Consider the following 17,726-nt stretch of genomic DNA (forward strand, 5'->3'; position numbering starts at 1 on the left):
AGGATATATTTTAGTATTCTTTCATATTTCTTCTAATGGTTTGATTTCCCAATGGTATCATTTGAGATTACACTCACTGTTATGTTATTACTACCCCTCCCCTTATTTTGTAATCAGCAATTATTCAATTATGTCCCATTAGTTGGGGGGGGGTGTTGCCAGTGTTGCCGCCCTGGGCATTTAGCCCCTGCTCTCTGTCAGGGGTGGACCCCGAGGGCTCCGTGCAACGCCTGTGATTAGTGTTGCTTCTGCAGAGAGGTGACAGAACCCCTCTTCAAATATTTTGTCTTCATTTTACAGCTTTGAGATGCAATTATGGAGCAGCAGTTCATTACGGCAGCACGCAGCGCTTCATGTTTTATGCATGCCGCCTCATTTAGGCCTTTATTAACGAGCACGCTCTGGACAGGCTGCCTGCAACCACACCGCGGGCTGCATCGCCACGGCTACTCGTGTGTTTGGAGGTGTGCCGCGCTTGTGAGACGAATGAATGAAAAATAGAGAAATGAGGTGGAGGTTAAATGGAAAATAAAATCCAAACAAAAGATGGGATTTTAAGAGTGAGGCAAGGCGTGGGTGGTCAGTGAAGTGGTCACTTCACCCACTCTGCCCTCTTCATCTAAGCGGCCAGCCCGTGACGTGGCTCTATTGCCGAGCGGTCTGGCTTGTTATTAAAGGAGTAGATTGTAAGGGTAGGTCCAGGCGGGGGTGACTAACTGCGCCTCCCTTAGCAGAAGAAACTCCATCTGCATCCAACATTGAGACAGATGAGGCCAATTTGGCTCCTTAAATTTCTGGGTTGTGATGGATGTGGAGTGGCTGCATACGGAAAAAGCTTTGTGGAAGGGTGCGTGGGGACAGAGGGAGACAGGTGAGAAGGATGTGGGCATTCTGGACAAATACGAAGAATAAGAGAAGGAAAAAAAAAAAAAAGGCTGAATATTTACAATCACTATTTTTGTCTTGAAAATAAAATTCTGTCATGATATGATTTCTGATGGTAGTAAAAATCAAGTGATTTTATGCAACATGTTTTTTTTTTATTCACCCTTGCAGATTTCCACTGAGTCAAAAAGAAATGTTTCACACAGCCAGAAATTTGTGTTGCCAGCGATTGTCTTGAATGGAAAAGTTCTGAAGGGCGCACTGCCAAGGTTATAATTTCCTTTGCTGAATGGCTACTTTAGCGATCAATGTGAGGACAACGACACTTGTGCACTTATAGTAAATAAAATGTGTTTAATTTGCTTCAGTTGTCCATGTCAATGGCCCAAATGTAAACAACTCGGTTGCATCATTCACAAATAGTCGCTGGCATACCCGAGAGAGTCACATTTTATTTGCGTTTGTAACAGTAATTCAATCTCAATATGAATCACTCCTGATGGAGTTAGTTCCTCATATATTTGAAGTCATTCATTTGGATTGACCATACTGGAACTCGATTGCTTTCAACATTTCAAGGGTGAACACGACAAACATTTGCAGGATGCCCCTTGGCATACATTGTAGTTGACCGCGTAGATCCCAAGTCAAATTTTACATTAGCAGACATTTATACCAGCTTGTGCCGAGCTGCAGAACAGCCTTGCCATCTGTAACACAGAGTCGCCCCCTTCCCTTTGATAAGATCTCTCATCCTCAGGGCTACATAAATATTTTATCAGGTATAATGGAAATTGTCAAATCAGTCTAATTGTGTAATGTATTATGAAGGCATCAAAGGTAAACAAAGCACATATGCTATCATTTCTTTTAACGACTGGGCCCGGCCAGGGAGGGCTGAGGCTGGTGGTTTGGTACCCAGGGGGGCCTTCTGAAGGGCTAAAGGGGGGGCTGTCAGTAACCACTCTGAATATATGTCCCTTCTTGCTCTGCCTGGACCTGCCTCACTCACATTTCATCGAAGGAATCAATTTCTCAAATGTGCACAACTGTGAGCCATAATTATATTAGGGCTTCATGGCACCCGGCCATGGCATGGAAGTGATAAAGGGTGGGAGTCAAACGAGGGGGGGAAAAAATAAAATAATCAATGTTGTTCTGTATTTGTAACATAACAGTATGATGGAGCAAAGTCGTGAAAGAACAAACTCTCCTTTTTTATTTGTGATGTTTCTTTTTCTGGAGAGAACTTTAGGCCTACTGCAGGTTTTTTTTTTTAATAAATGAAGGATCACACACAGAGGTGATCACATTAGAAACTAAAACTAATAAAAATAATTAATTGTGTTCATTGAATTAATATCATCCATACCATTAATGTCGAAAAATACTCATTTGTTTAAACGCCTCAAACCCTTGAAGGAAGTAAATGAAGAACTTAGACAGAGATGGAAATTCCATCTATGGCTTCTTGTCTTTACGTTGCGGCTATCGATTGTGGCTCAAGGGCGCAAACTGTGTTTTGCATTTCCATCTCTGTTTTTATCAACATCCCATTTGTTTGCATTCCATTAAAAATTAATGCATTTTGTTACTCTTTCATATTGATTATGTCAGCGGCTTAGTCACTCTGTAGTACTGAAATTAAATTCACATCATTCTTAAGCGCAAACACACATTCTGTCCCTCTCTCTCTCTTCCGATGTATCTTCTCCTCCGCCGCTTGTCCAAACATACGTCTTTATCAAGTGACTGTTGTCAGACATTAGATAATTAATAGGCCATTTGTCAGGCCGGTGAGGAACATGTTAAAATCCCCCCCCCCTCCCAACAGCTCCCCAGATAAATCCCAGCGTGGACACAGGCGCCTTTGTTGTGTCAGCTTGCCATCGGAGCTGCAGATTTACTATTAAAGGACCCTCATTATTAATCACAACTAATGCTAATTAATTAGGTGTCAATGTGTGCACAGAGGGACCCGCTCTGAGTTTCGGTTTGTTGTGAGACGTTAATTGGTTACTGGGCTCTTAATGAAGTGTTTTCCATTTGGAGTAGTACTTGACTCATTCCAGGCTGAAAAACCAAACAGACGATGTTCATCAATTAAGACTGTGAGATGTTATTCTAGTGTGTGTGTGTTTTTCAAAATGTTGGCTTCTGAGAAGATGCTTACACTGTTTCTTTGTTTTTAAGAAACATTGATCAAGATTAGTATTTTTTATTATAATAAATATAATAATAATATGAAATAAAAAACATAAAATATATGAGCATTAAAATATCAAAAATAAATCAATTGCAAATAAATACATGGAGCAAATGTGTATCAAAGTAATGACCGCTCCCTTCAATCTGTAATTTTCTCCTAGTCACCCCGATGGACCTGCAAACCTAAAGACTGTCCAACATGGCCCCCATTAAGCACAAAGAGAGTGTTAATTAGGAAGCTTATTGCCTCTCCCGAGGGCAAGCGGACTCAAAACATTCTCCCCTCCACCCTGCTGAGGGAATGGAGGCACAAAATGATCCACTGTAATTAACAGCGTTTCGTAAATGAACAGCAGCTCCTTTCTGATAGAGCCTCATTGGAATTGTTTTTATGTTGTTTTGGATTTGGACACAGTGAGTTATTTTTCTGAGCGGTGTAGCCTTTTCCTGAGGGTATCCGCATTTTTCATAACCGCACATTTAACCGATGACGTTTGGAATTTTTTACTGGTTTATTTGATAGGGACAGATTCAAAAACAGACTGCAGCACATCGTACGTTTTTCAAAGCATAGAGATAAAGTCAACGGAATGATGAAGAGAGCAGGTTCAAAATTGTGATCTGACTAATGGAGGGAAAGATGCGTGATTATGTTCTGCTAGTTATTTGTACTCACAGGTAACAAATGACATCTAGAAATGAACATGAAGGTCCATCCTCATATAGGGGAAGGAGTTTATGTCCATATTTTGAGATCTTAGTCAATAGTTGGGCCTGCTTACATTGATGTCCTATGGGAATTAGCTCCTTACTATATGTGGATGAAAATATTATTTAAAAAAAAAAATACATTCATTTATTAGTGTATACAGGCATACTGTGAAATAATAAAAAAAATAAAAATAAATAATGCACTATTACAAAATCCATAAATGCCTTTAGTGGCTATATATGGAAGAAAGGAAATTCAAAAAGGACAGTCCTGAAGGCAGTAGGGGGGTGGGCCCATGTCCACAGGTAGGTTATTTCGCTCTGTAAACATATGTATCCATTTGTCCCGTGGGTTGGTCCCGTCGGCGGTGGCTGGGTCACACCTCCATTAGGGGCTTTGTCAGAGTGATTAATAGCTCTTTCTATCATATTTAATTCACTCCTTGATGATGGCGGCCCTGCTCGTGGCTCGGGGTAATCGTGTGATCTATGAGTGTGCCCAACACCTTGTGGCAGAGGTGAAAATCATTGCGCAAATGCAGATAGCAGGGCTCCAAATAACCGTTTTACTTGTTCATAAAAATGTAGGGATTTGACGTCAAATGCAAATATTTGACTACATTAAATAAAATCTATTATATAAATGCGGTTAATTTTTAATCCTTTGTAGGCCATATATTGAAATACTAGCAGGTGCTCCTATATATATATGTTTTTTTGTGTATGAGCCCTAACATAATAATTCAGAGTCAGAAGAAAGAAAATGTATTTATTTATTTGTTTTGGTCATTATCCAATATTAAATAAAATCATCTGGATCCAGATATATTTTTCGGTAGATGTATAGTCTACTAGTAGATGTATACATACATGAAATGAAATATAAAAAAAAGACTGAATTAAACACACCATGCTTTTCAGTGTGTTTAAATTTTTTATTTTGATAAACAATGTCGTCTTGCATTCATAAAACTGAGAACAGGACACATACATACAAAGATGGTCATCTACGCTAGTATTTACGACCACCTTATGGGTCTAAGCTCTTTGGCTAATCAATCATACGAACCCCCAACGTTCAAAACCCTCAAGTATTTGTCCGCAGCTAATGTTTACCTCACCTACACAAAGATGTTTACGAGTCAAAACGTTCTTGTCGAGTCCAGCGAACCAAGGAAATTTCTGGTCTAAATCAAATCTCAACTTGGAGCCCACGATTGGAGGGGGAAATGTCAAGGGAGGAACAGCAATGGGGGATACAGTTACCTATAAAAGCTCTTGTCCCTCTACCATATGGTAAGCTTCACATCCAGGACCATAACCTTGTTACACACAGTGTGTTGAAAATCATTAGGCTGACTTCTCGAGGCCCGTCGGGTTTCAGGCTGGAGCACAATCTTCAGCGGGCTTTCTTTTTCAAACAAGCTTAGCCCGCATAAAATGTGTTGATAGTTTCACAGATACTTTGCTTTAGTCTTGCTTCACTTAACCATTGCCTAAACATAGTGAGAGATTTTGTTCAGGTATCCAGTTGAGCTTTTTGCAAGTCAAAACCACTTGTGGCGGATCACAGTGATCTTTGCAGTCATTCAGAAGAACAGTTGCTTCATGCTCGCTGAACAAGTAAATGCATTTGTATCTGTGCGCGGATTAAAGGTTCTATGGCTTACCGCACAGTGAGGAGGTGTCACATCAGCAGTCATTCTGGAATGTTCCTGAGCCCAGAGATGGGTTGCTGAGCCTCATTAGCGAAGCCCCTTCACTCTGCAGCTTGTCAACTCACGTTAGGCACAGTTCACCACAGATGCACGCCAGGGAGTGACAGCTTCCTGTGGATCATTTCCGTATTCCAGTGTCTCCTTCTTGCACTACCTTGTTCATTAGAAATCATCAAATCTCTAAGCTGGTCACTTTAATTTCGGCTATTTCTTTATCATTTCTTCCCTGAAACTTCAAATTAAACTGGATTTCCAATTTTATGTTTGACAGGTGTGCAGTGAAGTGAAATTGACCAAATATATTAAGCTGTCAATAATTGACTATGACATCATAGAACCCAATGAAATGTATTTCATAATAATACAATATTATACCATATGTTTGTAAAATTAGGTGGTGTGTTTTTCTGATTCCAGCAAGATTGCCTTTGAGGGAACAAAGAGATTTTCAGAAAGGTGTGTCTGGACAAATTAGGTGTGGCAGAATTTCAAAACCAAACCCCAGCCACACAACGATTTAGAGATAATCCACAACAGATATGTCCGTCGCCAAATGTGTAAAATAAACAACCTGGGTGAACTCTGCCTGGCAACAAGTTACCAGTCAACGTATGTATGAGGCGACTAGGCCCAATTATCCGAGCAATGAGGTTTTTGGTGAATTTTTAGACACTTTTTAATTTTCTCTTTGTATATTTTTGAGACAGAAAAACATATTTTTCATCGCTCTATTATGAATACCACCGTACTGGAGAAGCCCCGTGTGAGTTCAGAGGTCATTGTCTACGTCCTGTTTCACTATATTCACAATTAACCCCTGCACGCTTCCTTCTGTTTTCACTGTATGACAGAGCTCAAGTTCAGGAAAAGGAAATATAAAACAGTCAGAGCAGTACAATGCCATGTAACTTCTGCTCACTCGCCCTGGTATCACCCCCATCTCAATGCCATAAACACTTGATCCTGTTTCTCGCATTCCATGCGTACTATTTGTTTTTAAATTGCAAACATTTCTCAGTAATATTTCAAATACATTTTTAAAAAAAGTATTTGTTTTACCTTTGAAACATACCTATACCCGGTGATGCAGCAAGGTGAATTGGAAAAACCGAAAAAACAAACTAAGACTTTGGAAATAAACCCACTTGAAATTCAAAAACACTCACTCAATATAGCATCTTTGTTTCAATGTCTGCTTTAATGTGAAAAACTTTGTTGTATTGTATAAATGTTCATCTTTGACTGCTCACTATCCTCAAAGCAATTATTTTTGTGTTTCATTTGAGCAGATGATGAAGATGACAAGTATGTTTGCCATCCTGCTGACATCTTAGAAGATACTTGTGGTTCAGATGGTGATCCTGCACAGTCCTCAGGTCCGGCAGAGGATCCAACGTCCCCCTCGTTGTCTGAAGATGAAGTGTCACCACATAGACCTGCGTCCCTCCACCACCACCACCAACAACAACCAAACCCATTTTTAAGCCAAGACAACCTGACCATTCCGCTGGACTTTGAACTGCAACAGTCAGCTGTTGGAAATGGTGCTCTGGGCATCTGGAGTCGCAGGAGCCTTTATATCGGCGAACGCTTTGGACCGTACCTCGGCGAGCAAACGCCCTCTCTCAAAGACCCCACTCAAGGCTGGCAGGTAAGAAAATAATTCAGTCTATATATGTTAGCCGAAAAGCATCAGGGTAGATTTGAGTCAATGATGGCTTTGGTTACTTCTTTGTTTTATGCAGTTTTTGGTCAAGTGGGATAGATCCTAGCCAAGTGAACGGAAATCAGTTGTCCCCTCGTTTCACCATGTTCAAATCTAGCCGTGTGCGCCACCAGGTGATTATTTCAGTTTTACACACGGTGATGTAGTGTTTGATTGGAATCATTGAAAGTATAGGAGATGAGATTGTGCTCTTAACTCAATTACAATGAAACACCATAAATTCTCGTTAGAGACCCACTGCGGCTATTGGCAAATCAGACGACAGAGAAAATCGAAGCTAGGGGCACAGGACAAGGTCAAAGGTTAGGTGTGGTGTGTCAGTGTCAGACCAGTTTGGTTTTATTGAGGTGGAGGAAGGGTCTAGGCTTCACCTCGTCTTATGAGATAGATTCTTACCCATTTACAAATGAGGCCCACACACGTAAACACGAAGGCACTCACAAACATTATGTAGGGCAGCACGGTGGCCAACTGGCTGGCGACCAGCGCAGGGTGTATCCTGCCTGTTCAACAATGGGCAGGTCTCGTGAGTGTGTGTGTGTGTGTGGGGGGGGGGACGCTACCAAAGTTAATCAGGCGCAGGGTGCAGTAGGTGGACTTGATGCCACAAGAGTTAATTGTCGATGGGGGTGTGAATAAGAGGAAGAGGGCTGTAGAATAAAGTTGAACTGGACATCCACTACAGCAGGTGGCAGTGGTGTTCTCATTGTTCGAGGGTGTGCAGCATCCAAGCATAAGTATTTTTATTTATTTATTTATTTATTTATTTATCTATCTAACAAACAAACACAGAACAGGAGATATGAGTAGTGAACAAACCATTAAGCTATACGATGGCAAAATATTGTGCAGGGATTAAAAGAAAGGCGAAAAGAGGCAAAGAAAATGTTAACAAGGTTATTCTTTGTTGTAAATTGATCTATATTGCTTGTTTTCTTTTTAGAATGCAGACGTATAAATATCACAAATTTATAGACAAATGAGACAATTTATAGTCACGGTAGAGTGTGGACGGGGCGGAAAACAGTTTTCTTCCTAAGGCCGTTTTATATTCGTGCGTGGACGTGGGCAACAATGGCCGCATTGCATCACGTGACAGATGATCAAATTAGCTCCAACAAAAATAATCTTCTTCTTTATTAGGGACTTCTAAATATATTTTTTTAATTGCAGTTTGAGACCTTATCTTTAAGTATCTTTAGGGAAAACCTTCAGTTTGCCAATCCAAGCATCACTATAGCAATGAAAAAATCTTTCCAACTGTGCCCAAATATCATTCAAACAATACTTCTTCTAAATGATAAATTTGATGAATTCTAATCCAGCAATAATTTACGAGGTACTCCAATAATAATAAGCATTTAAAAAGCAGAGAAGCTCGGCCCACATGTGTGTATGTGATGGCGTTGCGGGGGTGCAGGGTGTTCAAGGGAAAGATGGGGTCTTGGTGAGGCAGCACTGTATCACAATGTTTAATTACCATCTTGACAGGGAGCCATAAGTCTTTCCATTAAGTAAATAAGTTGTAAAGAATTTATGATGAAATGCACATTATTCAGAATGGATATTCAGTGATGACATCCCTGCATTAAATATGGTAAATGCTATTAAGGGCTCCAGAACGTCCCACCGCCCCTCCCTTCTCATGCCCATCCCCTGCCCATTGCCTGCACCCTCCTGCCTGCAGACCGTCAATATGCCAATAAGCCCCTTTGGAAGGTCTGTGAAAACAAAATTGATTTGGCAAATGTGAGTTAAGACAGAGATGTTTGCTTTCATCATCAAATCCAGCATGGTGAGGTGATGTCACCGACCGGGGAACGATAAAGTGGCGCTCCCATCTGGAGCGCTTGATGAAGAGCCTCGAGCGGCTGTAGCTGGTCTTGACAGATCGGGGGAAGTTTGTCACCTGAGAGGCCACAGCTCCTCAACACCATCACCATAAATTTATGGGATTTATTCATAAAGGGGAAGTGTGAGTTATGGGGTCCATGATGCTTTATGAATACAGGAATAGTGACTTATGGCAAAGATAGCCTCAGTAAATAAAAGGCAGCACTGAGGGATCCATTGGACCTCCACTGTGGTAAACACGGCTGGACTGCACACCAATATGTCTGTGTATGATTGTGGGAGGGTCTTCAGTTTTTGGCCATGTAACCCAAATTTGTAGTCACATTACTAAAACAATCAGATATCAAGTAATTAAGCAACAATACTTTATTGTTTTTCAGTAGAAAATGTTTGTATTTGTATCTAAGTAGAGTATTATTATTTGGGCCTACTATGTACTTCTACACAAATACACACACATGGCTTTGGGCACACATTTGGATGACCATGAGTCCATATTATGCCGTCTCTGTCATCTGACACATTCAAATTCAAACTCACTTTCGGTCAGTTAGCACCAACAATAAGAAAGGGAGCTCGAGCTGAGAGTTATAGAGCACTCAATGAGTCTTTGGCTTCAACCGAAAACCTGTTTGCCCCCGTGGGATTTGTGGGCCCTGGGCTTTTAAAAAAAAAAATGGGCGCCTCCTGCAGTCGGAGTGATGGGCGGAGCACGTTAGGGGTGCAGGAAGGGATGGGAAGGTAGGCATGGGCGGGACCGGGCTTCTTAGGTCTTTTGTGTTTCTCTTGAGTTTGAGGCGGAGGCGATAGTTTTGGTGGTGAGGAGGTGGTGAAGGAGATTAGCAGTGATGGTGAATGGGAATAGAGGATTAGGTGGCTGGGCCAGGCCTTTCTTGGCTCTGGCTGGTCTCCTGAACCTTCTGGATGGAGGGAGAAGAGGCAGATGCCTGCTTACACATCCTTCAAACTGCTGTCAACTCAAGTACATGAGTTGATGAATGATCACTCCTGTACTTAGTTGCGCATACCAGTCCATTTTCTCACATTCAACAGCAAGTTAGTAGCCGCACCATTAACCAGGTAGCAGAACTAGACAAACAATACTTGTTTGGTCTGTACTTGATCTGCACAGGTGTAATCACGCTTATGGTTTTGTTTTGTAACCTTCCTGTTCTCAAACATGCAGTATTTTACAATCTGTCAGCGGTGCTCTCAATGATTTGCATGTGTGTCCTCACAGGATCATACGTGTCTTAGACAGAGTGTGGGAGTAAGGACTTGGGGTGTTTCAAGAGGGCATTTTTTTTTTTGTGCATGGATAAGCCGCTGTCCTGAATGAATGCAGATGTCTGTGGCCGTCTGGATGTCTGTCCCCCTGTGCAGTGACGGCCTGTCACCTCTCTCTGTCACGAGGAGAAAGAGCCACTCTCATGCCTCACTAAAAGCCCCTTAATCCCCGAGGCCCAAGCCACATCCCGTCCACTGTCAGAGAAGAAGGTCCTACCCACAGCAGCGCTATTGGGATGAACCTCTCTGTCACTCATGCACCTCTCGGTGTAAACCACAGTTTCACGTTTTCTCATGAACACGAACTTTTTATTTTTTTAAGCGACGCGAAAGCAAAAAAAAAACATGAATGGAGGGATGCTAACATAGCACATCATATATATTTATTTTCTTTCTTTCTTTCTCAATTAAAAACACTATAGACGTAATTCCGTTTGAGCTAAACTACCGGGCTATCCAAGGCGTCTAACTTGTTGATAGTGAGCGTTCGACCTCTCTTCAACCATGTGGGTCTTCTTTTGTCTAATTGGGTGTCTATGGGGTGTCTGTGAGAGATGAACTGGCCCTTCACTGCAGCCAGATCTTGATTGTCTTGGAGTGATGTCCATTGAAAACCCGAAAGACAAAACAAGATGAGGGTTCATCGTCCTGCCTCTCAGTTAGTTTGGTAATCCTTTTCCTTGGGTTAATCTGTTGTTTGTTGGTGCTGGTGGAGGCCAGTGTGTATCGAGCAGTGGGGGTTATTGACGTTCTAATCTCATGTGAAAAAGGCGAGGACATTTTCTTTTCAAAGACAAAGCACAGTCTTGACTCCAAGCTTCCATTGCGCATGTCTCCCAATATGTCTAAAGTTGTCCTTTTACAGTTTTAGAAACAAACGACACTATGGTCTTTTTTGTTTTTTTATTATTTCCTGATTTGTCCTAAAAACGACCCTCGTCCTTTATCATGCCCCCCCCCCCTCATGTCCTCCTCCTTCCCCGCTCTCTCTGTTTGAGTTCCCAGCAGGGAGGGGAAGCTAGGTTAACTAACTGAACAAAGTCAGAGTGAATTGCTGAAGGACAAAGGCGGGCGTGAGTGGGAGCCCAGGCATTCGGAAGGTGTAGCCACCAGCTCAAAGCCAGGTGAAGGAGGCCCTCATCAGGCATCCATCGAAGCAGGGCAAAGGTCATAGGACATAGTCGGTTTTAAGTGAATGGAAGAGCATATTTGACTGAAAAGGGGAATTTGGGAGGGAAAAAAGAGATGAAGTAGGAGCAGCGATTGAATAAATCAGAGGGGGGCATTGTTAATCCCAGTTAATCTGACCTGCCTTGATGAAGACAAAGGTCCTGCTGATGCTTTAGTGGGATCGTCACAACACATGCATACCACATTGTGAACTCAATGGGGGGGCTGATCAGGTTGAAGAGACATCCAAGAGAGGTTCAAAAACACAAGTGTCTAGACAGAAACAAATACACAGGCCAACGTTGTGCTAATAACTACCATTGGTGTGAATTATAAATCTGATTTTAAATAAATAATCTTAAATCCTCTATCCAAGCAACTTTTTAAAAAAAAATCACAAAAGGCGGCAAATACGGTAATAAAAACAAATTACATACACTTGTATTAATGCTGACAATAAATCAAAATCCTCATGTTTTCTCAGCTACGCTTAATGTTGTCAAATGTAGAAGTGAAATTGAGGGGACCCATAAAAAGCGTACAGGAAACCGAGGTGATGAATTCCGTGTGCTGGGTCCATAGATACCTTATCTACGGGGAGTATGATAGGGTAAGGGCCTTCTCTTAAAACACACGACTGATTGTTTCCAAATGTCCACCCAACAGGGAAAGGTTAGAAAGTGCCACAGGCTGCTACTCCGGGGCAGAGCTTGCAAGCTTTTTATTAGTCTAATTCAAGGTGAATGGAGAGTGAAAAGCAAGTCAGTCTCAGCTTTGCTGCTCCAGTTGCTGCTTGTGCTTAACTATCACTCAGATCACATTACCAAGCAGTAAATCTAAGTACCAGTTAAGGCAAATGTGTGCTAATACGGCTGTACCAAATCACTTTCCTTAAGTCTGTGGTCAGTATTATACAAACAGGTCCAGCATACTTTTAGCCTTTGCTGCACTTTGGTAGTGACTTGCAATTTCGATATATCTGTTTCTTAAATGCACCTGTGTGTGTATGTGTGTGCGTGTTTTTAGTACGTGGCAGTATCGCCACATTTTGAGAAGCCCTTTTTTTGTTCTGTACCTCTAGTTCAAAGGGCAATAAAACACTAGGATCTGGTTTGAACATTTACAACACTTAAAAAAACACAGACGCAACCACATTTATCACATAAATCCTGTGCCCCATTGCAATTATTCCATATTGCTGCTCCAATTAGAGTAGGTCCAAAACTAGGGGCTTGAAGCTGCCAGGTTCAGGAAGACAGAAAGCAGAGGCCACAGGTGGCAGTAACTCTGACTTTAGCGAAACTCTACTATGCCATAATACTTTAATTCCGCAAATGTGAAAGGGTGCTGCTCACGCTTGTGCTCATGTGGAAAGTAAATGTTTGTGAGTGGTCCCTGTCTATTGAGGTGGTAATTAGTGTAAATGGTTGAACAGCAGATAATAAAAAATTTAAGAAAAGAAAAAAAACATCATGGATCAACATAGCTACGGAGACAAATATAACCAAATTTAAAATTGATGGATGGATGGATGGATGGATGGATGGATGGATGGATGGATGGATGGATGGATGGATGGATGGATGGATGGATGGATGGATGGATGGATGGATGGAACAAGAATTGCTGTCAGTTTATTTGAAGTTATAATACCACAAAAAATGTTATCCATTATACCCCATAAACATTAATCTAAATTAATTCTAAAACATTTATTCTGGGGATTTTCACTTGCGAACAAAAAAGCCCAAATTCATTTTCAAGCCACACTTTTAATGATCTTTATTTTTGTTGTTTGAATGATATTGAATTTTGTCTCAAGTTATGCACTGTTTTCTTTTTGTTCATGTCTTGTCAAAGTCTTTAGATTTTGTTCCGACCTGTGCTTATGAATCTGTAACCTTGTGTTTTCCAATTAACTCCAGCAGTCACTTGTGTCTTGTCCAAGTTTTCCTCAATGTCTCATCACTTTACTTGTATTTATTTCCCTGGATTATTTTTGTCTTTTTATGTGGTCTCCATTTACAAAGCGCTATTGATTTGTAGAAATGCTTGTGTACAGGCTAACGCTCTTATCCAAACATAGTCTTCTTCAGTAATAGGAAGTAAGCCATTGTCTTTAATGATTAGGCAAATGATTTACTCTACTTTGTATAAAAGCAGTGTAATTCATAAAGTTGTGAGAGACGCCAGACCTTTGGAGTAATATATTATGTCAAACTAGAAAGCCTCATAAATCATCTGCAAGAGCTCCCTCCAACATGAACTGTACGATACATATGCTCCAAGTCAGATTTCATTTGCGTTCTGCCGAGGAACATTTTTTTGTTTACACTCGCGTTGACTTCAGGAACGTTTGTTCTAAGTATATTACCGACATTTTTGCAACAAATCCTTTCCATACCCATTACTGTTCTTTGTTCAAAAATTTTAATCTGAGCAAGAATAAAGTGGAATGTGTTACAAATATTGGATTAGACGTAGAGCATGCTGAATGGTCATATGTTTTGAATTATTTTTTTTCCATGGTAAGGAACATAGATAGTGATTTTGGGTAGCCTGTGATGAGATAGGATTGGTTCGAGTCAGACAACTAGACTGAGTAAACCAGAGTGATAGATGATGTAGAAGAGAAATAAAGATGGATTGATAGAAGAGAGAAAAACAAAGTGAATGAAAGTGTGGTGGAATCACCCAAGAAAGTGAGAAAAATATCCAATGTCTTGTCTTGTGTGTGCCAAGGGAGACTCATTTCCCTCTGGAGTATTCCACCCGAATTCGGTAATAGGATTTTCCAGACAGCAAGGTAGACTGTGAACCATCTTGGTTAATGGTTGCTCACAGATCAGGGTTAATGCAGCCCAAAGGCTCCTCCGCTGCATGGGGTGCTATGGGACTCTGTCACTCCCTCCTCGTTGGCCTGCAATGTCAACATTGATCCTTCACAAGGGATTTCTCCCTGCAGAACTCAAAGGGCATTTCTGACATCTTCAACAAACTAATTGTTATCTCCATTCCTGCTAAGCCCTCCAAGTATGTTATGACATCCATTGTAACATATTTTGGACAGCCTCTGATCGGTTCTGCTCTCCTCCCAGTTCTACTCTCTGGCCCCGAGTGATACTGGGACCAGGTCCAACCCCCAACTAGGACATACAGCCATAAATCATCTTACTGGCACAAGACTCTATTTTCAGAGCAGCATTAGGGCCATTTTAGGGACACAAAGGTCTTTGAGACCCTTTGAAACAAGGGATAACTTCTTTTTGATTATTCTGATTAATTTATTTGACAAAGATTATGGTTAAGATAGCCCATTCTATATTCTTCAGTAAAACAATTAAGACTACCTAAACTAAATCAAAGTAGAGCTGACAGGGCCAATTCTTGGTCGATTCAAAATTGCGGTGGGGTCTTCATCTCACCCATACATAGAAGGATAAGTTCCAGATTTTACACACCTCTGAAAACAGAAAATGGAAGGCTAGATGGCTGATTGCTGGAGAAAAATTCTAGGACCTTGCTCAAGGGCACCGTGCTAGTTGTGCTCATGTGGAAAATTGACCTTGCTTCCACATCTAAGTAGTTGCTCTTGAATCTTGATTTTTTTTATTCCAAAGGCAAGTTCTTACTGATTTAAAATAATTGCCACCCCAAAAGGCCTATATTTGGGAACATTAAATGGGTTTCTACCTTGAAAATACTCAAAGTGCTTTCACGATATATCATTCACATACCTGCAAGAAAAGTAAACAGCTCATTGGCAAGTCGGGGAAGAGTATCTTGCAGGATATTATGATGGAACATGGGAGGTAAAAGGGCTTTTCATTTTTGGGCCAACCAAGAGAACCATTTTTCCAAAATATATCTTGTTGCCAAGATGGCCAGGACATGGTTTTACAGTGCAACTTGGTGGTTTCACCCCCGTTGACACGAAGAAGACCCTCGCCAAAGGTGGCCTCCCCTCACCGCTTTACATTCCACATTTCCACCAGTCTCCATCGTCCCAGTGTGTTTGGATGGCCCAGCCATTCTGTCAGTGTGTGAGGGACTGCTGTTTTTCTTACAGGCCAGATCAAGACAAGCGATGGGCCTCAGGGGGCGTGAGGATGTGAAGCTTTTGACATGTCTCGTAAATCTGGGATGTCCCATCTCCAATGCCCGATCAGTGCACGGCAATGAGAACAGCAATGAGGCGTGAGGATGAACATTCCTCAGCCTGTTCTCACAGACAATCCTCAGGGTTTTGCTTGGAGAATTTTTGTGACTTTTTTTTCTGACAAGTGATCTGTTTACCTTTCTACTTAAATCAACTCTGATCAATAGACTTCCAAATCCCATTTGGCCTTTGAGATTTGTTTCTGAAAGGTGTCAAAATATCAGTTCATCATTGTACTCAGGGCCCATGAGATGTCTAGGGATATAAGAGTAAGGGATCAACGGATAAACTAGCACCCAGAACCGAGAATGGTTTGAAGCAGTAATAATCTCTGTGGTGATAATTCTCACGTCTGTCAGGTCTCTGATGCAAACTGCTCAGATTTGTCCCAATAGTGTGGTTGTGTTATTCAAGATGCAACCAGCCATTTTGTGTACTGTTTATTCTATTCAGGCTCATAGGAAAGCTAGTGCATGTGCGAAGTGACTTAAGAGGCAGCATGTACCTTAAACCAATCACCATGGCATTTTACATCTCATTGGTTTTGTGAAATTGTTTTAAAAAGTATTTTACCGGTACTTGTTCGTTTATGTTGTTTCCAAAAAATGAGCAACTAACCGTCCGTTTCTTTTTCAAGCCAGACCATATATTCGAGTTGGCCGCGGTTGGAAATTCACCCTAAAGAGAAATGCAACAACTAAAAAGTAGCTAAAAACAATCCCTAGTGACAGAGCAACCCACAACAAAACAAACTGGTCCTCACTCATCCCATTGTGTCCTTCCTTTTATCCAGCGAGCCACCGAAGCAACGTTAGCAAGATTTTTCACCCAAATGGAAATGCAACCTGTCACTTTACGCAGCCTCCAACCGCTATGTCTGTCCAATCCGTCATCACGCACAGGCAGCCCTGCAAATAGGACTGCCACTCTCACTGTCATGTGAGTAACGGATGTCCCGTTACCACTGGGTGGGGCCAGGCTGTTCTCAGGTCCACTTTCACCCCTCTTGCCCTTCACCATTTTTTCTCAGTTGTCTTCTCAAGACTCCCCCCCCTCCCCTTCTGATGATACTTTGCGCAGATGTATTTATAGCTTATTGTTTGCAATGTATGCTACATCCTCTAAACACACACACACATGAACACACCATGCATCAATCCCTAATCAAGACTCAAGAGCAGTTTTACAATAGCAACAGTCCTAGGGTGAAATAAATTGTGTCCTGGATTGGTAACCTAACAGCCATCATAAATAATGTAGACCTATTTGAAGGGGAAGATGGGGCATTAGGAGCTATTTACACTGCAGAAGCTGAGCTATCGATCAGGGGATGTCCCATAGATAAGAATGGGATGATGTCATGGTTATTTATAGGGCTTCTTGATGGTATGGCTAAAGAAGAGGTTTCAGGGTGACAGAAGCATTTTTGAAGAGGGGAACATTTTGGCACCAATGAAAATTAGCAGTAGACAAGATGTACCCAAAACATACAGCTAAAAACTTACACAGCATGATACACACATTAAAGATTCATATCAATGCACACCTAAGGATGCACAATGCCTGTGGTGTGACTGGAGCCTATAAAATGTTGTTAGACAGAATCGCTAAGAGGCAAAACAGTACATCTTTGTCTCAATAATACATTGGTGCTCCACTGATGCGCTATCATCAAGTGAGCCAAAGGCCATATTCAATAGGAGACTCAGACAGAATTACCATTCAGGGATCACTTGCCAGGCCAACATAAATACAAATGAGCTGCCGGTCTGTCGGAAGAGTAGTGAGAACTATACGAGGTTCAGAGTCGAGTTTCCAACTTTCCAAACACTGAGGATAGTGGAGTAGTAGTTAGCACATATTTTAATTGCTTTTCTAACATAACTGTGATAAAAGGCACAGATAATACTCAAAAGAACTGTGATTTACTTTAAAAATGACTCAAGGGGGTCCATGTTTCAACTACACAAGGTGCAGTAAGGTGTAGAAGGAAACAGGAGTCGGTTTT

The 17,726-nt window shown here is 41.4% G+C and overlaps 1 protein-coding gene across 11 annotated transcripts in view; it reads left to right on the top strand.

Annotated features, from left to right (window-relative positions):
* mecom (MDS1 and EVI1 complex locus) overlaps nt 1–17,726 on the top strand; it is a 96,037-nt gene that overhangs the window by 26,623 nt on the left and 51,688 nt on the right. For all 11 annotated transcript variants that reach the window (XM_085916174.1, XM_085916173.1, XM_085916175.1 and 8 more), the window contains one exon: nt 6,812–7,173. In XM_085916174.1, coding sequence (XP_085772300.1) covers nt 6,812–7,173 — 362 coding nt within the window. The remainder of the gene's footprint in view (nt 1–6,811; nt 7,174–17,726) is intronic.

The sequence above is a fragment of the Syngnathus leptorhynchus genome, chromosome 7, assembly GCF_054491065.1.
Source record: "Syngnathus leptorhynchus isolate UIUO chromosome 7, UIUO_Slep, whole genome shotgun sequence".
Classification (NCBI taxonomy): Eukaryota; Metazoa; Chordata; class Actinopteri; order Syngnathiformes; family Syngnathidae; genus Syngnathus; species Syngnathus leptorhynchus.